Source organism: Natrix helvetica, assembly GCF_964273705.1.
Source record: "Natrix helvetica genome assembly, chromosome: 2".
NCBI classification, from domain to species: domain Eukaryota; kingdom Metazoa; phylum Chordata; class Lepidosauria; order Squamata; family Natricidae; genus Natrix; species Natrix helvetica.
The window spans coordinates 259,415,687-259,443,006 of NC_138552.1; the positions used below are offsets into that span (position 1 = coordinate 259,415,687).

Consider the following 27,320-nt stretch of genomic DNA (forward strand, 5'->3'; position numbering starts at 1 on the left):
ATTCAGTTGTGTCCGACTTTGGTGATTCTATAGGCCAAAGTCTCTCCAGATCTGATCTTGCGCTAGAGGTAGTCCTTGCTTTAGAATGGTTCATTTAGGTGACTGTTCAAAGTTACAATGTCACTGAAAAAAGTGACTTATGACCATTTTCCCCACAACCTTTGCAACATCCCTGATCAAAATTCAGTGGCTTGGTAACTGGTTCATATTTATGATGGTTGCGGTGTCCTCTAGTTACATCATCTCCTTTTGCAACCTTCTGACAAGTAAAGTCAATGGGGAAGCCATTAACACACTTAACAAACTGTGTCACTAACAACTGTGGCAAGAAAGCTCATATAATGGGGAAAAATTAACTTAACACATGTCTCACTTAGCAACAGAAATTTTGGGTTCAGTTGTGTTCGTTAAGTCGAGGACTACTTGTACTTCTTTGCCTGCATATTAAGCTCCCTGAAATCTACTGTTTAACTTCAGCTGTCAAAAACATTGTAGCTGGTTTGATCTGGAGATGAATCAAGGCCTTGGTTACAGTAAGGTTACTTTGCTCTGGAACTTATTTATTTGCTCTTGGCAGTTCAAAGTACAGGTAGTCCTTGATTTACGGCCACAGTTGAGCCCAAAATCTCTGTTGCAAAGTGAAACATTTGTTAAGTTTCACTTAAGTGAATTTTGCCTCATTTTATGACCTTTCTTGCTGCAGTTGTTAGTGAATCACTGCAATTGTTGCATTAATAACATGGTTGTTAAATGAATCTGGTTTCCCCATTGACTTTGTTTGACAGGTCACAAAAGGTGATCACATGACCCTGGAACACTGCAACTGTCATAAATATAAGTCAGTTACTAAGGGTCTGGATTTGGTTTATGTGACCACTAGGATGCTGCAATGGTCGTAAGTGTGAAAAAGGATCATAAGTCACTTTTTTCAGGGCCGTTGTACCTTTGAATGGTTACTAAATGAACTGTTGTAAGCAGAGGACTACCTGTATGTGCAATTTTCGTTACTATCATAATCGCATTATTCCAAGGGGAACCTTTACCATTACTTTACAACTCTTCTGAGATTTCGGTTGGCGGTCTGCCATATATGATACACCTCCACAGGGAACCAGCTTAACCTCTGAGGCAGATTTGGTCAATTGCCGACAATATATCGCTTAACCCATTCTCTCTTGCCGCAAGAACGGGCGCTCCGTAATCGCCACCCTTCCAATTTCCACTGAAGTATCTTTATTCCACTTCCTACCACGGTGAGCCCGGCAAACCCCTCGCAACCACGGATTTCTCGGTCTCTAGTTCTCAATAAATACACACATATATATAAAAGAGAGGCAGCTTCCATCAGACCACCTTCAACGAAGTGAAACAAAAACACCGGTCCCGGAGATCAGGAAAGCGCTCCCTGCCCGTTCTCGCCCCTCCAGCGTCTTACCTTCCCTTGGTCTCCTCAGGCAACGCGCTCCGGCTGCCCCGGATGTTGACCAGAGGCCGGATCCGCGGGAGGAGAATTCATAGAGGACCGCAGAGTGTAGAGTGACACGCAACCTGCGCCTGCTTTGAACTTCCAAGATGATTGCTCGACTCCCCGACTAATCTTGTGTAGCCTATACAAACGTTGTTGCACGCGAAGGTATTATTGGCCAAGGATTCATAGGAGCAGACCGGTATGGGGAGGAATCTTAGCCAGAAAGAGCCGAACTCTATGGAAAGCGGGGTGTTTCGACGGAAAAGTCTCTTTGAAGGCCATTCATAGAGTAGACTTACTGGTCAAGTGTGATTGGACGCAAGGAATTTGTCTTCGGTATATATGCTCTCAGTGTACATAAGGAGAATAAAAATACATTCATCAAGAATAAAAGGATAAAGCAGTGATAATCAAGGTTACTAATAAGCTATCAAATCGTACTAGGAAACAATAAAAACAACATAAATTGAAAAATACAAGCAACATTTTTAGTCATAAGTGTGGAGAGATAGATACTAGGAAAGAAAGGGAGAATAATAGTAATATATTCTTGGTAAATTATTGACAGTGTTGTGGGAATTATTGTTTAGCAGAGCGATGGCATTCAGGAGAAAACTGTCCATGTGTCTAGTTGTTCTGATGTGCGGTGCTTCGTTTTGAGGGTAGGACTTTAAACAACTTATGTGCAGGATATGAGGAGTCTGTAGACCTATTTTTACAGCCCTCTTTTTGACTTCATGCTTGTGACACGGAGTGAGCTCAGCACCACAAAATAATTAGCTCGAGGTGTTAAGATTGTAAGGACCTGTGTATTTCGACAATATCAAGCTTGCGAAGTCCACTCTTGTTTTTAATCCCCGTTGGGCAACCGAAACAACAACATAAATAAATCCGAGGGCTACGGCTACGGAAACTAAACTCCACTGCCGGTAACTCTAGGATTTCAGAGAGAGAGAGAGAGAGAGAGAGAGAGAATCACGTGCTTTCCTCCTCCGGAAGCAGACGTGGCCGGCTTCTTTGGGCGTGTGATGATTGGTCGTTGCCGGCCGCCTCGGACGGGCTCCCGCTGCAGAGAATGAAGCGGAGAAAGCCGGAGCCCCGCAGGGGGGCTGCGCTTGTGCCCCTCTTGCTATGGGGGCTCCTGGAAGCGAAGACGGCGGCGGCGGGCGGAGGCAGCCGGTCCCTCCCGCAGTTTAGCGACGACGTGCCTTTCCGAGTAAACTGGCCGGGCAGAGAATTCATCCTGGTGGGTGGCTTTCTGCCTGGAGAAAATGGGAGTTTTTAGACCCGGAGAAATAGAGAGCCGGGGAGGAAAGGGGGCGGGAAGAGGGACCGTTGTATGGGGAAGCGAGGAGGGGCGGACCGGCGTTTGCCAGGTTTTCGTAAGATTGCTGGAAATGAAGTGGGGGATTACGGGCGACCGCCAAGACGTCTCCAAGAAAGACCACCGCTTTAACTCTTTGCTTGTTACCGTGGACTGTAGCCTTATTTACGCCAGAGTAGGCAGTTGCGGGCTTAACACTGCCTGGTTGTAGGCTATTACTCGCCGATCGCCTCTTTCGTTTTGCCAATGAGCCAACGTGGTTGAGCTGTCTTTCCTCCGGGCTGTTGGTCTGAGCGCCGAGCTCGGCAATTTGGTAGCAAACCTTTCGTCACCATTCGAGGAGACATCGTCAATGCGCTTTGAATTGGTGATGTCTTTCTTCTTCTTTTTTAAAGGAAACGGGGATTGATCTGTGTGTGGTTGTCAGTTCCTGTACCTAACGGAGCCTTTGTGCTCCAAGGCACTTTCTCACACTGAAGGCCAGCTTGTTATCTTCTTGCTCCAGGAGTCACTCAGAGTCATCTATAAAAGAGAATATTTACAGCTCAGGGTTGAAAGGAGGGGTCCTTGGTGCCTTCTGAGTTTGTTTACCTGCAGACGTGTCATTACCCTAACTAGGTAACATCATTAGTGCTAGTACTGATGATGTTACCTAGTTAGGGTAATGACAGTCTGCAAGAAAGCAAGCTCAGAGAGCATCAAGGATCCCTCAGTCATCTGTTCACTGTTATAAATACTCAATACTGGACATCCTCTATGGAAACACTGAATGAAATTGGATGACTGATATGATCCAGCAGGGTTGCTCTTTACCACTGAAGTTGCTGTTAATTTTTTTTAAGTCAATTCTAGTTGTCTCCGCAACAAAAACCCTGTGAGGTGGATTGGGCTGAGAGAGAGTAGCCCAAATAATTGTCAGAGATAGATTAGAAAAAAATGTAAGTCATTAAGAAAATCAGGCTGATTTTGGTAAATCAAAATTGGCTCATAATGTCATTCAAAGCTAAAATTCAACATTTCCTCTTAGCTATTTATTTTAGACTTAACTGAACCTGGATCTTTTCCAGACATGTTGAACAATTTTCACAATTCTCCACTAGAGGGCCATACACCTAGAGGTTATGCAGTTTGGGAAAGGTTTCAGACCAGTATTTCTCAACCTCAACAATTTTAAGAAGTGTAGACTTCAACTCCCAAAATTCCCCAGCTATTATTACGGTTGGTAAACATTATATTTTGTTTGATTACATGCCATCAAGTTACCAACCTGTAGCAACCACATAACAATAGCAATAACACTTAACTTATATACCGTTTCACAGTGCTTTACAGCCCTCTAAGCAGTTTACAGAGTTAGCATATTGCCCCAAACAATCTGTGTCCTCATTTTATCCACCACAGAAGGATGGAAAGTTGAGTCAACCTTGAGCCTGGTGATATGCGATCTGCCAAACTGCTGGCAGCCAGTGATCAGCAGAAGTAGCCTGCAGTACTGCACTTTAACCACTGGGCCACCGCAGCTCTTTTACTTCCTTAGGATGTCACAGATACTGGTTTGCTTTGCACTGCTCTGATCTTTGTAGTTATAGCTACTTAGCAGTATTTGAATATCCTTTCCAAGGTCTTCAAGGCTATTTTATCAAGTGCTAACCTGCAGCATATTTTTGATTGTTTGTTTCTTTATTGATGATGGTGGAACCTAACAAGCAGAAGAAACATTGTATAAGACTATGAATATTGTTTAAATAAGGGGTTGGGTTTTTTCACTCATTAAGAATAGCAATAGCACTTATATACCGCTTCACAGTGCTTTGCAGTCTTCTTTAAGTGGTTTACAGAGTCATCATATTGCCCCCAACAATCTGGGTTCTCATTTTACTGACCTCGGAAGGATGGAAGGCTAAGTCAATCTTGAGCCGGTGAGACTCTAACTGTCAGCAGAAGCAGCCTGCAGTACTGCATTCTAACCATTGCACCACCACACCACCACTCCAGGTTAAAATGGATTATTGACCATCTTTTGGGGGTTTATGAGCAGATATTATTTTTAGAGCAGAATTATATTTTCCATAATTGGTGGGATAAATTCCACTGAATTATGTATTTCTAAAAATGTTCTCTGTCAAGGTCTGTGAAGGTTTATCTTCATGGATTCTGCTTTGTTACAGTGTTAAATTGCTGAAGGGCATGATGTATACACAGAAACAAGGCTATGAAGAAAACAACTCGGGAAAGAATACAGTAGGAGCAATTCATGTGGATAGGCTGTAAATTAGTAAAACATAACCCTAATTTACTCTGTGGAAAGGAGTGTCTTAGCAACTCCAGATAATTATGCTTGATAAGTGTTGAAGATTTTCAGATATATGGACCAATTGCTTATTGTAAAAGGTGATAAATGATGCTATGAGTAGCAGTGATACCTGCTTTCAGGCTGTGGGAACTAATGAATCATCCTCTGTGTAATAGAGCATATCATGCAACTATTATTCAAGCACTATTTTTTTTTTTTGCAAAAGCTATTTTGTAATTGCTATGATATTTATAAATAATCAAATGACTTTTTAACTTCTCTAGTCATGGGGTAGAAAGGGAGCTTGCTTTAAAATTTCATCTGTAAATAAGACACTGCTTGCATCTTAATCAAATGGCTTATTTAACAGTGATGTTTTCTGTAGCTCTAAATATAGACCAGTGTTGGCGAACCTTTTCAGCATTGAGTGCTGAAACGGGAGTACACGTGTGTGCCAGAAACCGGAACAGCATCCGCCCGGTGCATATGCGCATGCCAGGAAGATCTTCCGGGTTCCAGTATGCACATTTGCACTGGCCAGCTGGTCCTTGTGCGTATATGCTTACCAGAAACTGGAAGACCTGGTGGCTAGTACACATGTGCGTGCCGGAAACCGGCAGAAGCGAAGACCAGCTGGCCGGTGCACCGGAACCTGGAAGAGCAACAGGTGACAGCTCAAATGACCAGAAAGATGGCTCTGTGTGCCACTTCCAGCACGTATGCCATAAGTTCGCCATCATGGATATAGATTGAAATAGTGTATGTAGCAAGTCTGTAAACTCATTTTTATCTAACAAATTTAAGCTTGCTTCTTAGTAATGTTTGTTTGTGTTTCTTCCTCTCAAGCCTACTGCTGGGGTTCTATACAAAGAAGATTATTACATCATTATGACAACAGCAGATAAAGAAAAATACAAGTGCATTCTTCCAGTATTAACTAACGGAGATGAGGCAAGTTATTCTAGAACCAATTATAGAAACTAACAATACATTTTATATAAAATATTTAAGATGCACAAAAGGAATTAAATCCAATGCAAGATCATGGTTCCTTAATTGCCATGAATTGTTAGCATGCCAAGTATGTAACTTGACATAAGGAGGTTTTAACTGATAATTGGCAAAAGAACTTATGTTAAAAATTAAACACACACCATACATTTTAACTTGTTGAGTTTGAGTATAGTCTTGAAAGCGTGTATCTTTTAAGAGAAATTTATGCTCCAAATTCTTTTGGAAAATGATTTAATTTGTGGTATAAAGTAATCTTATTTTAAAATTGGCTCAATACATTGGTTAAATAGAATATGTCATATCTGTTATTAACATGTTTTTTATTTACAATAGGCTACTGAGATATCAACTAAAATCCTTGGACAAATAAGCAATATTATGCTGATAATTTTATCTAGCTGTTAATTTTTTTGATATTAGGAAATTATATTGTTTTATAGGTGGTTCTATAAAGGTTGAGCCTTTGTAGGTCACAACATGGTCATAAAAGGCATGTATTAACTTAGCAAAGATTTATGCTGTAAAAACTATTCTGCAAAATTCAAAAGCAGTTTAATTCAAGGAAGGTATGGCTGATGTTGATATTCACAAATTCTTCAGATAGTTTAATGGTTCTTTAGATCCTGTTCAATTTCTTGAATTTGAATTGAAGAAAGTCAGATTGAATCCTGTTCAGTTTTTGAAAAAGTCTAAGGTATTCTGTTGCATGAATAATAGAAGTATTAACTGTCTGATAAATATGAAAGCTGGTTTGGGCCTTGGGTTTATAAATTCTTGATTTATTTTCTAGTAATTTGTTTTTTCTTGTAGATTTTTAGAAATTAATAAAATAAATTATACAGTACATGTACAATTAATAAATTTGCTAATTCATTTTCTTAATTCATTCGAGATAATAATTCTCTCCAATCATTTCTATTTTAGGAGGAGGACAAGGATTATAAAGGGCCAAGCCCAGCTGAACTGCTGGAACCTCTGTTCAAACAAAGTAGTTGCTCTTATAGAGTATGTTTACTTTGGTCTGAGATAAGTAGTTTTAAATCCCGAATAAATTGATCTAAACACTTATAAATTTGATATACTACATAAAAATTTGTATTATTTTCCAGTGAAGTTTTTTTTAGAATAGCTTTTATTTTTAAAAATGTGCATCTATATTAAGAAAAATGTTCTTCCATGGTGGGTAGTGCAGAATCTTTCCATCTTTCCATCTCACCACAGTAATCATATAATGAAATAATCTTCCATGACTCTTTTCTAGATGCATTCATAAGCCCTGAAACAAAAAGCCCTGTACTTGAACATTATTCTTTAAAATCCTCTGTATTCCTGTGTGTATTTGAATCTAAAATTATTTAGCTTTTACATGTCCATCAAGTATGAGACAACTTCCCTTCATATTGTTCCCATTTCCAACATACATTTGGAATGACTTTTTCAATTCTACATAATTTTTCTTGCATTATTTGCAAACAATACCTCGTTTTATAAAAATACTTATTAAGATCGTAGCATAATGTAAATATTCAACCCTTTTAAATTGTTAATTTGTCCAAAATCAGAATATATATGTCAATTATTTTTAGATTGAATCATACTGGACTTATGAAGTTTGTCATGGTAAACACATTCGTCAGTATCACGAAGAGAAAGAAACTGGGCAGGTATGTATAATTTCACCCTCAAATACATTTAAAAAAAACATTAAATTAGCATTTTGTTCAATACTTCGGGTCCTTCTAAATTATTGCTTTAACAAAGCTTAAATCATTGGAGGAGAAGTGATGGTTATGAAAATAAACGAAAATGTCTTTCTTGTTTATAGAAAATAAATATTCAAGAATATTATCTTGGAAATACGCTGAGAAAGAGCCCACCACTAGATCCAGGTGGGTTACTTTGTTTTTAAATGCTGATGAATAAAATAGGAAGAGTGTCCCATGTTACACTGTTATTCCATGAGCTGAACTAGCTGATGGTTTGCTTCTGCATGCAATTCAAGGTGTTGGCTATCACCTTTAAAGCCATGTAAACTAACTCAATCCCCAATGGGATTGAGCTGCCCTACTAATGCCAGCAGAAAGGGCATACTTCTGTCAAGGAATTTCGGCTGGCAGAGTCCAGAAGATCCTTTTCTTACCCCCCCCCCCCCCGGTGAGATCCTCTTCCATCCTTCTGACCTTCTATTAGGGCCCAACAACGGTGTATCACGCTGGAGGTGGTTCATGGATTAAGTGCAAACTGCACGTCCTCCCCACCCCACCCCCATCCCCGTGTACCCTGGTTCCTTCTTCCCTATTTTTTTTATTGTAATCTTCATTGTTATTATAACTATTTATTCGTAATGGTCTACTGGCTTTTATTGTTGTAAGCCACCCAGAGTTGCTTCGAGAGATGGGCATCAAACAAATCTAATAAATAAATAGCCATTCTGATTTACTCATGAAAGAAAATAGTAAGAGTAAGGCTTAAACTGTATAGAAAATACACCTTCTCTAATTCTCAGTGAAAATGTGATTCCAGTAGAAGTTAAACTTCGTTAATTACCTCTTTTTTCATTTTATCATACAGGTAGTCCTTAATTTACAACTATTACTGAGCCCGGAATTACAGTAGCAAATCATGTGGTTCTTAAGCAGTCACCACATGACTGAATCTGATTTTACAACCTTTTTTGGTGGTCATGGTTAAGCAAACACCATGGTTGTTAAATAAACACTGTGGTCATTAACTGAACCCATTTTTCCAGGGGGTGTTTTTTGCCAAAGTAAACACTGGAAACTGACAAAAAACATTTAAAAAAACACTGTCACATGATTAAAGAACCCTGCAAAAGGTCATACAATACAATACAATACAATAGCAGAATTGGAAGGGACCTTAGAGGTCTTTTGGCCAACCCCTGCCTAGGCAGGAAGCCCTATACCGTTTCAGACAAATGGCTATCCAACATCTTAAAGACTTCCAGTTTTGGAGCATTCACAACTTCTGGAGGCAAGCTGTTCCACTGATTAATTGTTCTAACTGTCAGGAAGTTTCTCCTCAGTTCTAAGTTGCTTCTCTCCTTGATTAGTTTCCACCCATTGCTTCTTGTTCTACCCTCAGGTGCCTTGGAGAATAGTTTGGCTCCCTCTTCTTTGTGGCAACCCCTGAGATATTGGAACAATGCTATCATGTCTCCCCTAGTCCTTCTTTCTATTAAACTAGACCAGGCATGTCCAAAGTGCGGCCCGGGGGCCAAATGTGGCCCTTTTTCAAATTTCAAGCGGCCCGCAGCCTCTTCTCCCCACTGGAGTTATTTGTTTAGTCTTTCATAAAATACTGTATTTTTCGAAGTATAAAGATGCATCTTTTTCCCCTCAAAAAAGAGGCTAAAAATCTGGGTGCATCTTATACACTGAATACAGCATTTTTTCCCTCCCAAAACTCTGCCCCCTTCACCAAAATGGCTGTGCATAGCCTTTGGGAGGTTTTCAAAGTGCTCCTGGGGCTGTGGAGGGCATAAATGAGCAAAAAAGGGCCATTTTTTGCTCAACTTTGCCCCCCCTAGCCCCCAGAAGCACTCTAGAAGCCTCTTAAAGGCTATTCATGCCGTTTTTTAAAAAAGGCCTATTTTCGTGAAAAATGGGCCATTTTTGGGAGAGTGCAAAAACATTTTTTTTAATTTGCCTCTTCAAAATCTTGGTGCGTCTTATACTCCGAAAAATACGGTAGTCAATTCGCATTAATGTTAAGGGTTCAAAGAATGTCAGGCTGAATGATCAGCCCCACACATTTTCACCTCACCAAATCTGGCCTTCCTTGCAAAAAGTTTGGACACCCCTGAACTAGACATACTCAGTTCCTGCAAACGTTCTTCATATGTTTTAGTCTTCAGTCCCCTAATCATCTTTGTTGCTCTTCTCTGCACTCTTTCTAGAGTCTCCACATATTTTCTACATTGTAGCGACCAAAACTGAATGCAGTATTCCAAGTGTGGCCTTACCAAGGCATTATAAAGTGGTATTAACACTTCACGTGATCTTGATTCTATCCCTCTGTTGATGCAGCCTAGAACTGTGTTGGCTTTTTGGCAGCTGCTGCACACTGCTGGCTCATATTTAAATGGTTGTCCACTAGAACTCCAAGATCCCTCTCACAGTTACTACTGTTGAGCAAGGTACCACCTATTCTGTACCTGTGCATTTCGTTTTTGTTGCCTAAATGTACAACCTTACTCTTTTCACCATTGAACTTCATTATATTAGATAGTGCCCAATGTTCAAGTTTGTCAAGATCCTTCTGTATCTTAAGCCTGTCTTCTGGAGTGTTGGTTATTCCTGCCCGCTTGGTGTCATCTGCAAATTTAATGAGTTCCCCATTTATTCCCTCATCCAAATCATTGATGAAGATGTTGAAGAGTACTGGGCCCAAAACAGAGCCTTGGGATACTCTACTGCATACCTCCCTCCATGTAGATGCAATTCCATTGAGGACTACACGTTGAGTGCGGTTGGTCAGCCAGTTACGAATCCATCTGGTGGTGATGCTGTCCAACCCACATTCTTCTACTTTATCTAGTAGTAGATTATGGTCTACTTTATCAAATGCCTTACTGAAGTCCAAGTAAACTATATTGACAGCATTCCTCTGATCCACTAATTTTGTCACTTTGTCAAAGAATGCAATAAGATTAGTCTGGCATGATCTGTGTTTGACAAACCCATGTTGGCTTTTGTTTTATTACTTTGTTTGTTTCTAGATGTTCGCTAATTTGTTGCTTGATTATCTTTTCCAGAATCTTTCCTGGTATTGAGGTCAGGCTGATAGGTCTGTAGTTTCCTGGATCTGGTTTTTTCCCTTTTTTGAAGATGGGAACCACATCAGCTCTTTTCCAGTCCTCTGGTAGTTCCCCGGTGCTCCAGGATCTCTTAAAGATACAGTTCAGTGGTTCTGAGATCTCGTCTACCAGTTCCTTCTGAACCCTGGGGTATAATCCATCCGGTCCTGGTGATTTGAACTCATCTAGGGTAGACAGGTGCTCACTTACCATTTTCTTCCCTATTTCAACTTGTGTTCCTAATCTGATTTTTGTGGTGCTGTTTTTGATAGGTTGGACTGTTTTATCCCTTTGTGTAAAGATAGGTGTAAAACATGAGTTAAATAGTTCTGCTTTCTCCCTGTTGCTTGTCACCTTCTTGCCACCTTCTCCCAGCAATGGACCAATTGTTTCCTTAATTCTTTTCTTGTTTTTAACATGTTGGAAGAAGCTTTTTTTGTTATTTTTTTACTTTTGTGGCAAGCCTTTCTTCATTGTGAGCCTTAGCTTTCCTTACTTCATCTTTACATGCTCTGGCTATTTGCTGATATTCTGCCTTAGTTATGCCCCCCTTTCCACTTTTTGTACTTTTTGTCTTTCAATTTGTCAGAGAGTTCTTTATGCAGCCATGCTGGTTTCTTTTGGGAGCTGTTAATTTTCTTCTTCATTGGTATTGTGCTAGACTGGGCTTTTGTAATCTCATTTCCCAAACTTCTTGAGTTGTTCTCCCCTTGAGGATTCTCATCCATGGATTTTTTCCCAAGTTCTCTCTAAGTTTATTGAAATTAGCTCTCTTAAAGTCCAAGACTCTAGTTTCACTTTGTTCTACTCCTTGTGTTTGCATAATGTTGAATTCCAATATTGCATGGTCACTTGCCGCCAGGGTTCCTGTGGCTTCAACACCTTCTATCATTTCCTCTCTGTTAGTGAGAATTAAGTCCAGTATGGCTGATCCCCTTGTTCCCTCCTCTACGTTTTGGGAAACAAAGTTGTCTGCTAGGTTCGTTAGGAACCTGTTGGATCTTCCACTTGGTGCGGTATTTGTTTCCCAGTTGATGTTAGGGTAGTTAAAATCTCCCATTACTATTGTGGTGTGCTTCCTACATACCTTAGTTAGCAGACTACCAAAAAGTTCATCTACTTCCTCTGCTTGGTTGAGTGGCCTGTAGCCTGTGGCCTATGGGAATGTCATTTCCCCCCCAACCTTTAATATTGACCCAAATGCATTCAAGATAGTTATCATCATTGTTGTGCTCTATTTCTGTAGAGAGGTAATTATTTCTTATATATAGTGCAACTCTACCTCCTCTTTTATTTGGTCTATTTCTCTTAAATAATTTAAATCCTTCTAGCTGTATGTTCTATTTGTCAGTTTCATCCCACCAAGTTTCTGTAATGGCAACAATATTGTATCTGCCCACTTTTACTTGAATTTCTAATTCGCCCTGTTTATTCCTCATATTCTGTGCATTGGTATATAGACATTTGAGTCCATTTTGATTGACCCTGTGTTTACTGTTTACATAACCTGTGCTGTGCCTGACTGCCCCTATTTTCTTGCCACTTGTATGATTCATGCACATGGTATGGCACTCACTATTAAATGCTTGGTTTTGCTTGACAGCGGGAGTGATAATCTTACCCGCACAAACATTTGTGTTACATGCACTGATAACCCTATGAATTTTAGATTGCTGGGGACAGAAATGTTCTGTATCAATTAATTCTCTGCCCCCGCTGTTCAGTTTAAATGTTTATCCAGAAAATCTGTGAATTTAATGCCAAGTAACTCAGTCCCTTTCTTGGATGGGTGCAAACCATCTCTTTTGTACAGTTTTTCATTGGACCAGCTGCAGACATCATGACTAATAAAACCAAAGCCTTCCCTTTTACACCACTCCTTTAGCCACACATTAAACTCTGCTACACACTGGCCCTTCCCTTTTTGTTCCTTATATACTGGTAAAAACTCTGAAAAGATAAGCCTACAACCTATACTACTAAATTCATACCCCAAGTTCTGGAAATCATTCTTCACAGAAAGTACATCTTTTTGGGACAGATCATTTGTGCCAAGATGTATAATAGCATCAACATCACAGTCCTTACTTGCATTCTTGACTATCTTAAGAATACATCTCTTGTCTCTGCTGGCAGTAGCACCTGGCAGATACCTGACCTCTTTTAAAACCTCCATATCCTTTCCTAAATTTACATCCCTTATGATTGAATCGCCAACCAGAAGGTGACTTCTCTTTTTGCATACCTTGCTCTTCTTGTGCGACTGATGTGTGATACCTGGTTCCCCATTTCGCCTTTCCGAAGTAAGTTCTGCAAGCCAGTTGCCACGTATCCAAAATGTGATCACATGACTACACTGAGATTGGCATTGGCACTTTGAAAATGGATCTTCAGTAGCTCTGGGAAGGTCCATTGTAACTTTGAATGGTTGCTAGAGAGGAGTATCTGTATACTGATGTTATCTTGCTGTTTGATTCCTTGCTTAGAAAGAATTAGTCAATTACATGATAGCATGAGGAATTATTTATTTATTTAGTGTATGGCACATCACACATGGACTAGCAATATAAATTAACATTTCAACTAGATTAGTAGATCCCAATAAAACACCATAGTCAAAAAGATATACGTTCAGATATCAACATCTAGGCCATTTAACCATTGAAGTGCAACATTATTTATATTTTTTTAAAAATCAGATACTGGACCAATATATGCCCTCAGCTTACAACCAGTCACGATGTTATCTACAGTTTGGAATGAGACCCTGCAGTTAACACCAAGGGGAGAATACTATAGCCCAGTGGTGGGCAACCTTTTTTTTCAACTGAGCCAAATCTCGCCAAAACCACGATTGAAATTTATTTTGAGAGCCACATTTTTAAAACCGAAAATACATAGGATGGTACACTGTTTTTAGTTTCAATAAACTCTGGCATTTGAAGCACGCAAGTTTTAAAGCTATCAAGTTACAAGATCCTTGCATCCCTAACCCTTTAGGAAAAAAACCCCAAGGGGTCTTCAAACCTGACAGCTTTAAGACTTGTGGACTTCAACTCCCAGAATTCCTCCTCCAGTCATGTTGGCTCAGGAACTCTGGCATTGAAGCATGCAAGTCTTAAAGCTGTCAAGTTGCAAGACCCTTGCACCCCTAACCCTTTAGAAAAAAAAAACCCAGGGGTCTTCAAACCTGACAGCTTTAAGACTTGTGGATTTCAACTCCCAGAATTCCTCCTCTAGTCATGTTGGCTCAGGAACTCTGGCATTGAAGCATGCAAGTCTTAAAGCTGTCAAGTTGCAAGACCCTCGCACCCCCAACCCTTTAGAAAAAAAAAACCCAGGGTCTTCAAACCTGACAGCTTGAAGACTTGTGGACTTCAACTCCCAGAATTCTGAGAATTGAAGTCCACCAAGGGCATCAATCATATTAGCCCAGGGATCTGCAAAATTGGCTCTTAAGACTGGTGGACTTCAACTCCCAGAATTCTGAGAATTGAAGTCTACCAGTCTTAAAACAGCCAACTTTGCAGACCTCTGTGTTAGCCCAAAGCCTGGCGCTGGGCGGGCCTTGCTCCCCCATTGGTGGAGCCCCAAGAAGCGAGGAGGGAGAAAAAGAGACGGAGGCCAAGGAGCTTCCCCCCGCCCCCTCCCAGCAAAAATCTAACCGGGGAGCCGGGCGGGCAGTAGCAAATTAGCCGATCACGCCGCGTGGGCAGTAGCAAATTAATCGATCATGCAGCGTGATCGGCTAATTTGCTACTGCCCGCCCAGCTCCCCGGTTAGATTTTTGCTGGGTGGGGGCGGGGGGGAAGCTCCTTAGTCTCCGTTTCTTTTTCTGCCTCCTTGCTTCTCGTCCCCGCCCGACTTCAGGATCCTCCCTAATCATTGTGGGTCGAAAAAAGGGAAAGTGGCGCTTGTTTTGAAGTGCCCAAGAGGAGGGAGGGGAGCGGGCACCCGGCACACAGAAGAGCCGCATTAAAATGTGTAAAGAGCCGCGTGTGGCTCGTGAGCCGCGGCTTGCCGACCACTGCTATAGCCCATTTATACAGAGTCCCAGGAAGACACCATGTGAGGTGCAAATCCTATTCAGGATTGTCCATTGCTGAACTGGCACTTGTTTTGTGGGCCATTTATATATCTTCCTATAACTGGGCATTCAGTGACCCATTTGGCTTTCCATTGGGAATTGATGTTAAAGTTGTTGGGCAGATGTTGTGCAAGTGCCAGTCGAGGCATCTTGGTTTTGAATCTTCCTGCTAATAAATGAGGAAGATTGGTATGCACTAGAAGGAGTGAATTGTTCATAATTTTTCTGTATTCTCTCACTAGTGCATTGTGGTGCTATTTGGCTCAGAACAGGAAGTCAGCAAATAGAAATGGTTTTAATATATCCACTTTTAATCCTCATGGTGTTGTTGAGTCTGGTCTCTAATGTACTACTATGGCAGTTGTTGTTAAGCCATACAGGGGCACAGTATCTCCCCTCTAGGGTAGCTCTGGGCAGCTTACAGATTATAAAAACAAATAGAACAATAATTAAATATATTAAAGTATTAAAACCATACAAATTAGAATTTTAAAATTATACAAAACCCAAAACTAAGTGAAATGTGTAGCATTTTGTGCACACTACTATATTATATACACACACAGAGACACATTTTATGAAAACGCCTGTTCATTCATTTGCACTTTTTTATAATTATTGAATCAAATCTGGACCCTCAAACCTATAGCTAATAATTTATCTTTGAATAGCCATACTATCTTATTCCATACCAACTTTATGTTATACTCAGTCAAGTATTAGAATTGTGCTAAAAGAAAATCTTTCTTTCAAAATATTTAGTTTTCTGTATAGAGAAATAAAAACACAGGTATTGGTTACTGGTGGTAAGTAGAAGTGTTTTTTCTCAATATTTTCCAGATCAAGAAGAAAATGAAATTGAAAAAGATACGGCAAAAGAGGCAAGTGAGAAATCTATAATTTCATTTATCCCATAGCCAGCTTTTCTTAGTAATTCATATTTGCTCTTAAATTTCTGTAGTTTCACTTTTCACAGTGGTTAATGCATGCTAGCTTTTCTTGTAGCATAAGACAAAAGATAATAATGACAAATGTGGTTTTATTTATTCATTCAATTTGATGCCACCCAACTCCAAATAACTCTGGGAAGCTCACAATATACTAGATATTATTAAAACCAATGTAATAGGAAGAAACAAACAATAAAACCAAACTAGACCAGAAGAAAAAGAAAGAACAAGATAGTAAACCCAGCAGACGCCATAAAATATCCCACCACCTCCAACATGCAGCGAAAGGGGTTCCAGCCAGCCTAGCCCAAGGCCTGGAGGAATAACATGGTCTTTGTAGTCCTCCAAGCACCAACATGATGGGAGACTTATTACCTAAGACAATGTCAAAAAAGTCATTAAGAAGTAAATAAATTTCTTAGTACTTTTGACTACATTCAGACCATTTGGTTTTTTATATGGTGAAAGACTATTTGTATCACTTTCCAAGATAATGTTTATATTTCTCTCTATATTTTACAAATCTAGATTCCGACAAAAAATATAGAAGGGCAGATGACTCCATATTTTCCTGTAAGAATGGGAAATGGCACACCTTGTAGCCTGAGACAAAACCTTCCCAGATCAAGCACAGTGATGTACGTCTGCCACCCAGAAGCAAAGCACGAGATACTTTCTGTGGCTGAAGTCACTACTTGTGAATATGAAGTAGTTATTTTGACTCCTTTGTTATGCAGCCATCCTAAATATAGGTAAGGAATTGAGATAACAGCTATCATTGTAGGTTAGAATTAAAGTAAAATGTTCTATAACTATCTTTTTTAATTCTTCTTATCACAGCTCTTAGTAGTGTTTCCAGATTATTGCTTTAGCTGAGGTTTACTTTACTCTTACAAAATGAAGTACTCAAGGCAAGTTTTGTCCTTTTCCCCATATGAAATAAGGGGATCACTTATCCATGGTATATTATTACTCTGCTATTTTTTCCTCTTTCTTTCTGCATGACTGCTCAGTATTTGTATTTCTTACATCCAAGAATGCTTGCCTCACAGGCACGGCTAGAGAGAAGTCAGTGGACTTAACCAGACAAACATGACAAATAAATACATTTTAGCTTTTTTAATATTACACTCCCAGGCTATGATTTAAATATGTGGTTCCTATGTGATATTGTCCTATGACTCGCAGATCACCGGTGTATGCAATTTCATACATACCAATAGAAAGCTTAAGTATCTATAACACTATACTAAAATACCATCTTAACACAAAATACTCTGGATGGACTTAGGTGCAGTTTTTCTACTTTATCTGAATATGCATTACACTGTGAGCCATTGCATACTGTGATTATTGAGAAGCTCAGTATAAACTTTTTTTGTTCTTTGGACAGATTCAGAGCTTCCCCGGTGAATGACATATTTTGCCAGTCACTGCCAGGATCACCACTTAAACCTCATAAATTGGAACATCTAGAGCAGCAGCAAGAAATGATGAAGATGCCATTTAGAAGAGCCAAAGAGGTTGGAAACTGGAAGTGCGGGCACTGATGTCATGTTTGGGACATAAATTGCAACCACCCTCTATCATATCTGGCTTTTTTGTTACTATATGTGTAAATACTTTTTTTTAAAAAAAACGTTTAGAAGGCTGTTCAATTCCAGATGACTTTGGGTGGCAAATAACAAAACAAAATTTGAAAATAATTAATCAAGGAAAGTATAGTATTTACCCTGAAGGGAATAATCCATATCCATGCACACATACTATTAATTAGCAACTATTGAGCCTCATAAACCCTTTTAAGTCAGTTCTGAATCGTCCTGTCTTTAAAATCAGTGGATGACCTAATATTGTCAAAGAGAGAAGGCTTCTTCGTAGCTATATTACTTAAGTTATGCTTGCTCTTATATACCTCTAAGACAAAACCAAGGTTATTTTTTCTGTTTATGCAGAAGCAAAGAAGATTGTAGAAATTGACACATTATCATTACATCAGAGCATCCATGGCTTTGTTGCCTGGATACAACAGAATTGTAATCAAACATAGCTGGAGAATATTAGATTTAAAAAACATTCAAGTTTAGAACACTGCATGCCTTGGGTTTTTTCCTTGCATTTATATATTGTAATTGGTCCCTGAAATTAATATTTTATGTGTTTAAGACTTTAATCTGAGTGCAGCTTGTGAGTATTTTCTGATATAGATTGAGGATGCTGACTAAGGCTCCCCTGGCATTAATCTTAATGCACGTGGTAAGGAAACATCAGTTGTCTTTAAATCTTAGTAATTTTTAATTTGCAGGAAGAAATCAGTTCAGCAAAAGAAGAAAAATTTTCCTCCTTCCACAAGCCAGTTGCTGTTGGGACCTCCCAGCTTTTAACAGTTGGAACAACACACATCTCCAAACTGACAGATGAACAGCTCATTAAAGAATTTCTTAGTGGGTCTTATTGCTTCCACGGGGTAAGAATCACAATTTATGAACCGTGTATACATATATTTTGTATGATTTGCAGGGTTTATATAAAATCTGGATATGGAAGTGATTTTTTATATCTCAAATCAGACTTTATGAGGCTTATACATACCTGTTTCTGGAAGAATTATAATACTTTAAAAATAGCCCTGATGAGAATCTCAAACTGGTTCCACTCAGTTTTATTAACTCCAATGTTTTCCTTTTGTGTACAGTTCCTTTTAAAAAAAGTCCCAAACTTTATAAACAAATATGTACTCAGTATGTATGAATCACGTTTTCCCTGAAATTTCAGAACGTAGCTCTCAAAAAACTCTTTGCTGTCATTTCTCCAAACTTACATATGGTTTAAGGAATTCTTGGATTTAGCCAGATAAAAGACAACACATAGGGTTTTTATCCATAGCATAATCAAGGATAAAAAGGAGAGAAAGGGGCTGACGTCACGACGTGCGATCTTGGTGCTCCGAGATTGCAGTCGATATTTCTGCCACTGGACGGTCCATTCGGACCTAAACCATCCCAAAGAGAGATGATTGAAAAGGGCACCTCCTGCTGATCTCAAGAACACTGCAAAGTCCCTGTAAGTTCCAGGAATAGCCTTTTTTCCTGCGACAGAAACGCAGCTCATGAAGCTGCTGAAGTTGGGACAGCTCCGGAACGGGAAGAAAGTGAAGAGAGAAAGTGTGTCAAATTGGTGAGGAAATTTTATTATTAGAAAAAGAGACTACCCCCCCCCCCAAAAAAAATAAGTTAAATAAAAATTGAAGATAGAAGACTGTAAGCGGCGAAATTAATTTACATTAGACTTAGTGTGTTATCCTGTTTCTAATTTTTTTTTCATGGATGGAATTTTTTGCTCCCTATTTTTTAAACTGAATGGATTATTTTTTTCTTCTTCTTTTTTACTTTTGCTTACACCTATGGATTAAATTTTTCCTTCTTTTTTTATAATGCTTGATTGGATTGATTGGATTGTTTTTGATCTCCATTTAAGGGTTTTTTTCTTTCTTAAGATTGGAATATAAAAAAGATGATAAGAAGGATTATAAAGAGGGTTGTAACAACAGGAGGAAAAGCAGTTACACTGCTACTTAGAGACTGGAGGCTGGATACATTGTTTTTTCTTCTTTCTCTTTGATCACTTGAGATTCAAGGTTCTTTTAGTTTGTTTACTGACAGTGATAGTAGGGAGAGCACAAGTTGTTTATACAGGTGCTTTTTGGGAGTTCTATCAGTAGCTATTGAAGGGAAGACAACATTTGGACTTGAAAGATAATAAATGAACCTGTTTGAAGTTTATTAAAATAGCCTTGAATCCTATGGTGGCAGTGCCTGCAAAATTGGAAGAATGGCACAGCAGGAAAAAGAAACTGTAACATTTCAAATGATTATGTTTGAAATTCAAAATATATTAGTTGTGACAGAGAGAATTGAAAAGAGATTGGAGAATATGGAATACAAAACAGAAAAATTTGGTGGAAAAACTGAGGATGTTTATCAAATGAAGAATGTGGAGGACAGAGTTCAAAAAATGGAAGAAAAAAATGAGCAAAGAGATAAGAAAACTGTGGATACTGACAACAAAGTGAGCGTGGTTGGTAGTGGCAAAAGCGGAATATGGAAAGGGGAGTTAGATGGATTGGAAATCTACCCCCGACTTCAAAGCACAGAAGAAAAGAGAGAAAAATTGACAGAGAGAAGGAGAGAAATCTTAACAGAAGCTTACCAGTGATAACCAAAGATAATCTGATGGAAACAGCAGATGCTGGGTTTTGAGCTTTTATGAGATACGAAAGGAACAACATGTTGCGAAGAGAAGTTCATACAAGATTAATTAAGAAAGTAACTAGAATATTAATGCTACAAATGGCAAGAGATATAAGACTGCACTATTACTGGAAAGATAGGTTGATACAATGAAAATGTATAATAAAAACTAAGCTAAATTTAGTTTACTAGTAGTATGTATAAAATGAAGTGACAATAGCTATAATTAAATAATGATTAATAATGATAACAATACATATATATTAGTTTGATAATATGAAATTTTATATGAACAAAACATGGAGAATATGAGAGGAGGTTTAAAAGCTTTGTCTAGAATATGTTATAAAGATGTATTGCGATTGGATGTTTTTAGGATGATTTAATAGAATGTTATCATATAATCCTATTCTAGATTTTGAATATTATATATAAAAGGATGTAAAAACAATTATAATCAAATTAAGGTTGAGATATAATAATCATGATATAAATGAATATACATATATTCATGTATATCATGATTTGATATGAAAAGCAGGTGATGACTATGGAAAAGATGCATGGAAATACTGTAACCAACTGACACACTTTCTACAATTTGTAATGGAACATGGTTTTTTTTTGTCTTTGTTCAAAAATAAATAAAAATTGTTTTAAAAAGGATAAAAGGATATTGGACTCTCTACTAAATGGACTCAGTCAGATAATTAGACATCCCTATTAATACATTTAAACAGAAATTAAACCCCCTTTTTTCTGTCTTCAAAACAATGTAATGTATTGTTTTATTACCTAATTGCTTTACCATTCTAAGATTAACTCTCTACCAATAACATGTCCCTTATGCTAATATAATTGTGTGCCTACCCTAAAATGTAATTGCTGCTAATTTCTCCAATATGTTAATGAAGGGCTATAATTAATACTCAGCTTGCAACATTTCATGGTTAGCACAATCTTGGTGTTCTGCTTGGTGTCTTCTATTCTTCTTCTTCCAGGCATTTGGACCAGACAGAAAAATCCACCATACTTTTGTCTTCCCAGCATAATGATTTCTGTGCCATCTTCTCTTTGATGATCTTGAACGATCCAGGAATCTTGAGCAACTGAGGCTGCTTAAGCCCAATTTTACCTGGAAGCCACTTTATCATTTCCTTTCCTTTCACTCCAACTCCAATTCTTTCCTACTAACTAGATTATTGCGGGATGTGGTGGCTCAGTGGCTAAGATGCTGAGTTTGTCAATCAGAAGGTTCAACGGTTCAAATCCCTAGTGCCGTGTAACAGAGTGAGCTCCCGTTACTTGTCCCAGCTTCTGCCAACCGAGCAGTTCGAAAGCATGTAAAAATGCAAGTAGAAAAAATGGGAACCACCTTGGTGGGAAGGTAACAGCGTTCCGTGGGTCTTCGACATTTAGTCATGCCAGCCACATGACCACGGAGACATCTTCAGACAGTGCTGGTCTTTGGCTTTGAAAAAGAAATGAGCACCGCCCCCTAGAGTCAGGAACAACTAGCACATATGTGCGAGGGGAACCTTTACCTTTAACAAGATTATAACCCTATCTCTGTGAGAGAGACAATGCATATGATAAATCTAATCTGGTTTTATTTTCCTCAGCTTTTTTCAGGCTCAGCTGATCAGCATAGTGCAGTTTGTATGTCTAGAAAATTGGCAGGAAGAGAATGTCCAGAGGCAGATTATGACCATCTTTTCTATTTTGTCACATATATAGATATGTACATATATTCCCCATGGAATAATTTAAGGCACACTTAAATTATTCTCATTCATAATACAGAGTTTTGGGCATTTGCATGCCAAGCATTAGAACACCCATCCTGAATTTAAAAGGAAGCTCGTCTTCACTTTGATAGGGTTTTCTGTGAAACAATATATGACTTGGAAGTGAATGCATTGCTTTGTACTACATGCATTTTTAGTATCCCAAGAACTTACAATCAATTGGTACTCAATTTTAATACATGTTTCAAAAAAACGGGAAGTTTGCAATACAGAAAGTGAAATAGAAGTATCAGATGGAGTAGAGGGAATTATTTTAGCAGTACTGTTTTTCAGACTAGAACAAATACTAATCAGTCTAGTTCTCATGGTGAGCAATCTATTTCTGGGCTATATAACTTGGGGGCTGAACTATAACATAAGTACAGAAGACTTATCCTGTGTAATGTCAATCTTGTTAATTTGCATATTTTGTACAAGTAATTGAAAAGTGTTGTAAATAAAGACTTAGCATGAGACCAGAAATCACCTTTTCACCCTTTTATCTCAAAAACTTTTGCAAAGCACATTTCATAGATTAAAATTGTCTTAAGCTTCCAGAACAGAGCAAAGTGGAAAGTGTGGCTTATTTAATTTCAGTTTGGTCTCGTGGTTAAGGCACCAGACTAGAAACCAGGAAAGTGTAAGTTCTAGTCTTGCTTTAGCCATGAACACCCGCTGAGTGACTTTGGACTAATCACTCTCTCTCAGTCCAATCCGCCTCACATGTTGGTGGTTGTGCTGAAAATGAGAGAAGAAAGGAGTACTGCGTATGTTCATCACCTTGACTTATTTATAAAAATAATATGGGTGAAATAAAAATACACAAAATATATTAGTTGTTGTGCTACTGAATGTTGTGCTCTGCCTAAATGTTACAAACCTGTTTTTCTCTTAGGGTGTTGGCTGGTGGAGATATGAATTCTGTTATGGCAAGTACGTGCATCAGTATCACAAGGTATATAGAAATAATTATTACTAGTCTGTTCCACTCGATGGCTACATGTTTCTATTATTGTCCATAAATTAGAATTTGAAAGTACAGATTTAAAGTTCATCAGTTCATTGTTGCCTTTACTACTAGGCTCGGCAGAGATGAAATATAGGAAGTCACCTAACATTGTTTTAGATCTTTGGCCCATCTAATCTAGCATTCTGCCTGGAGGTGATCTGTTCAGCACTGCATGCAGGTAACTGCGTGACTTGGAACCCAAAATGGGCAGGAACATTCATTTGTCACCCACCCACCCTTCCCCAACCCTTTTTTTGTCTTTTTTAAATTTTGTCCCAAGGAGTCAGGGAAGGGGAAGGAGATAGATTATTCCTATTTTTAATCTATTTTTATTGTACATAGTATCATTTCTTCTGTCATCCCAAACCCTTTTCAGGACTATTTTGGTCAGAAAAGTTTTTGAAAATATTTTCCCTTTCATTTCTGTCCATTTCAGATTTTCTCTTTTTCTCCCCTCTCTGGGCATTCTCTTCAGAATAAAATCAAGCCAAGAGTAACATCTTCCTTATCCCTGACCTACATAAACTCGGAACAGTTATTTCAGGTTTCAGCAATCTTCGCATCTGTCTACCCTCAAAGACAGAATCTGCACCTACTGCATGCAAAACACATGCAGCTGCATCAAGCTATAGCTGTATGAGGTTCATGCTATAATAAAAATAGACCAATATTCAGTTATGTGCCTTGGCCTGTCTCTGATATTGTCAACCCAGAATGGGAAAACCAGTAGCCAGGCATTAAAGCAATGGTAGCATTTGGGTAGTTACAGGTGTTACTTTAATTCTGCCTCATAATGCTGTAAATGCTAAGAATGGACTGTTGGATACTTGCCATGAAGGTTTTTTTCAGTTTGTTATGACGGGTGTCATACTTAATCATCTTATTGCTCAAGAGGAATACGATCATACGACATAAAGTCGCCTATTACATTACTAATTCCCAGATCCTCCTTCCTGTCTTCATTCAATTAATCTCTCTGTACTAAGAATAGCAGAACTTGCTCATCAAGATATAACTAAGGATAAGCAAAAGAAAAACAGACTTGTAGTTAGTTAAAACCATTGCCATTTAAATATAATGGAGGAAGCCTAGTTGGAGCCAATTGGGTTCATAAGGATATTTTTATCATGTGGAAACTGTCATAACAGCATGAATATTGATTATTATCCACCTTAGAATGTCTGTTTAGGGTGGTATAAAAAACAGAATTATGCATGGATTTTTAAATAAATTACCAAGAAAATATATTACTTATTTTAGGATAAAGAAAATGGCAAAACAACTATAGTTGTGGGGACATGGAACAAAGAGGATCACCTTGAATGGGCACAAAAGAACGTGGCTAGAACATATCACCAGAAAGACGATGACCTGCAAACAGTCAAGTATGCACAATTTGGCTTTAAAATGATGGCTTAGAAAGAGGGTTGCTGCTTTCTACTTGTAAAAAATAAGTGTAGACTCCAGCTGATTTTTAAGTCCCAGTTACTTTCAGTATCCAAACCAGGATGGAATCTTCAATATTGCATAATATTGTATCTCATGCTTTTAAATTTTTAGATGTCCCTTCCCTGTATCTTTAAAAAATATTTATCAGCCCACCTATGGATGGATAGATGGGTAATTGCTTATGGCTCCATTTCTAAGAAATGTTGGTTGTAAAGACGAGTTGCATATTATATTCCTTTGTACTGAAGACATATTTGAGATAAACAAAAATAATGAAATTTAAATGCAAGATATCTAAAAGTGCTAAATATTGTATAATTGTTTTCTGATATTCAACTCTAGTTGAGGATTTTGTTCATATATTTTATAGTAATTGTATAGAAGACATATGAAAGCTTTAAGCTTTGGACCTTAAGCAGTGAGTTTTAAACGTGATTATTGCAATCAGAGTCTAAGTTGTAACTTTCCTGACAGGATGGTGTCTCACTACTATGGCAATGGAGATGTTTGTGACTTAACTGACAAACCTCGACAAGTGACTGTGAGATTGAAGTGAGTTACACTTAAAATAAATACTCTTTGTACTGACTATTTGAACTATATATGTTTCCTAAGGAAAAGATGCCTGGACCCTTAATGTGCTCTTTTTTTTTCCTTTACTAATTATTGGGCACAATTCATATTTATCTGTTACAAATAATTTGAGAATTACCTGCAAGGAAAGTGCTAGCACTGATGATGTTACTATTTGGGTAATGAAATGTCTGGAAGAAAACAACCAAGCTCAAAGAGAACCATTCAATCTTGAGCTACAAGAATGCTCTTCTAAATACCAGATTCACCAGGAAATGTTATCTAAAAGCATAATTATTTTCTCGTATTGCAGCAAGACTTGGATCCTCTTTAGACATGATTCATAGGCCACTATACTAAAGGAAAATCTTCGGGCTTGAAGAACCATTTTCTTAATCTGCTTTGTCTACTTTCTGTTTTAAGGTGCAAAGAATCTGACTCTCCTCATGCAGTAACTATATATATGGTGGAGCCTCATTCCTGCCAGTATATTCTTGGGGTATGTGTTTGAGATCTTGATCTAAACTATGTTGACTTCTAGGGGAAAAAATTTCCCATGAAAAATGTATTTCATTTAGAGAAACATGAAAGTTCGGGTACCAATTTTTCATTGATATGGACCGAATGCCTTCAATAATATGACACAGTGCATTTTTCTAGTGCAGGGGTGTCAACCTCACAGCATCAGGTCATGTGATATATCATGACTTTTTACTCCTTCGCTAAAATGGGGGTGGGCATGGACAGCACGTGACACATTCTGGCCATGGGGCGCGAGTTTGACACCCTTGTTCTAGAGCATTAGGAATGGAGTGACATGACAACAATGTGGCATAGATGTCAGATGTATACTATAATGCTTTCCCATAAGTTTTTATTTTTTGGTAATAGTTTCTGTGATATTAAGTAAATTTCAAATTGAATAGAACTTTCAGGTCTGTTTGGGTCATATTTAATATCGGAACCCACGACAAAAATGTTGGTAGACAAAGTTGTTATTTTAAAAAAATATTGCAGTTAGACTACACGCACCCCAATATTAAAGATAGTATTAAACTATTGTAATATTATGTGAAAAAGAATTCGAGAGATAGGGCAAAGAAATGCTATGCAGGGAATGGTCAATAAGTGAGGGCATAGCCCACAGCTGCATAATTGGTGTAGAAAGAGACTAAGAAGGGACCCTCCCTAGCTTCTCAAGATATAAAGGAGATAGCATTAAATTTGTATGTTCAGACTTGCAAGATTCTGTTAACCTAGCCTTACAATAAAGCAGAATTAGCCTGTCTGGTCATATTTCCTATTTGGAGTAACCAAGAAGACTGAGATATTTTTCTTTTCTTTTTTTTGCAAAAATGCATTTTATCCCAAATAAAATGTTTAAATGTTAAAAACATTGGGCACAATTCAGCCAAAACTGTAAGACCTTTACACAGACTCTGTTAATTAAAATATAGTTGTGAGCAGGTCAATGGGTTTTAACTTTTTTTGAGAGCCTTGTTAAGAATACATAAAGTGTTCAAAAAGCTTGACCAGTCATATTCTGATTGCAAGATTATCCCCAGATACAGCATTATCTTTTTCTAACTCCAGAACATCAGTTTTATGAGCACTAAGCTTATAGTAGCTTTTTGGTCACAGTTGTTTGATTTGATTTTTTTCCCCCATGACTTATTTTGGTCAGTTTCATTGTGACTAACATCTTTGTAAATATTTTTTTCTTTCCAGGTAGAGTCACCAGTTATCTGTAAAATTCTGGATACAGCAGACGAGTATGGACTGCTTTCTGTGCCAAGTTAATGACATGGTAAATTATTGGACATTCAGAACCACAAAGCTGAAGGAAGAAAAGTACACCTGCAGTTTTCCTTGTGAACCAAAGGTGAAAAGAAGTACAGAATCACAGGAATTCACCAGCAGACATACAGAAAGAAAAAAACTATTGTGAATTATTTTGTGAATATTATATGTATATAAGAGACTATGATAAACTTTTAAAAAATTAAAATCTAATCTTGGACACTTTCATTTACTCTAATATAGAATGGAGTCTCTTTTAATATTTACTTTTTCACGTTATGAAATATGAAAATAAGATTCTGTTTTGACAATATATCAAAATACTGTAAAATTTCTCCTTAGTTCAAGGAGAGTAGCAACCTAGAACTAAGGAGAAATTTCCTTAACAGTAAGAACAATTAACCAGTGGAACGGTTTACCTTCAGAAGTTGTGAGTGCTCCATCACTAGAGGCTTTTAAGAAGAGACTGGACAGCCACTTGTCTGGAATGGTATATT

General features: G+C 38.1%; 1 protein-coding gene across 3 annotated transcripts; it reads left to right on the top strand.

Moving 5' to 3' along the window:
• Positions 1-1,492: 1,492 nt before the first annotated feature.
• ERLEC1 (endoplasmic reticulum lectin 1) lies at positions 1,493-27,051 on the top strand. Of its 3 annotated transcripts, none has more exons than XM_081942787.1 (14): positions 1,493-1,633; positions 5,932-6,036; positions 7,024-7,104; positions 7,686-7,763; positions 7,925-7,988; positions 15,846-15,886; positions 16,484-16,707; positions 17,349-17,478; positions 18,261-18,422; positions 22,888-22,947; positions 24,262-24,386; positions 24,925-25,002; positions 25,447-25,522; positions 26,752-27,051. In XM_081942787.1, exons 2-14 carry the CDS (start codon positions 5,974-5,976, stop codon positions 26,821-26,823), a joined length of 1,254 nt encoding a protein of 417 aa, XP_081798913.1. In that variant the 5' UTR covers positions 1,493-1,633; positions 5,932-5,973; the 3' UTR covers positions 26,824-27,051. The 3 variants fall into 3 exon arrangements, with proteins under 3 accessions (XP_081798913.1, XP_081798911.1, XP_081798912.1); XM_081942785.1 differs by lacking the exon at positions 1,493-1,633 and adding an exon at positions 2,283-2,714; XM_081942786.1 differs by lacking the exon at positions 1,493-1,633 and adding an exon at positions 2,848-2,967.
• Positions 27,052-27,320: the final 269 nt, after the last annotated feature.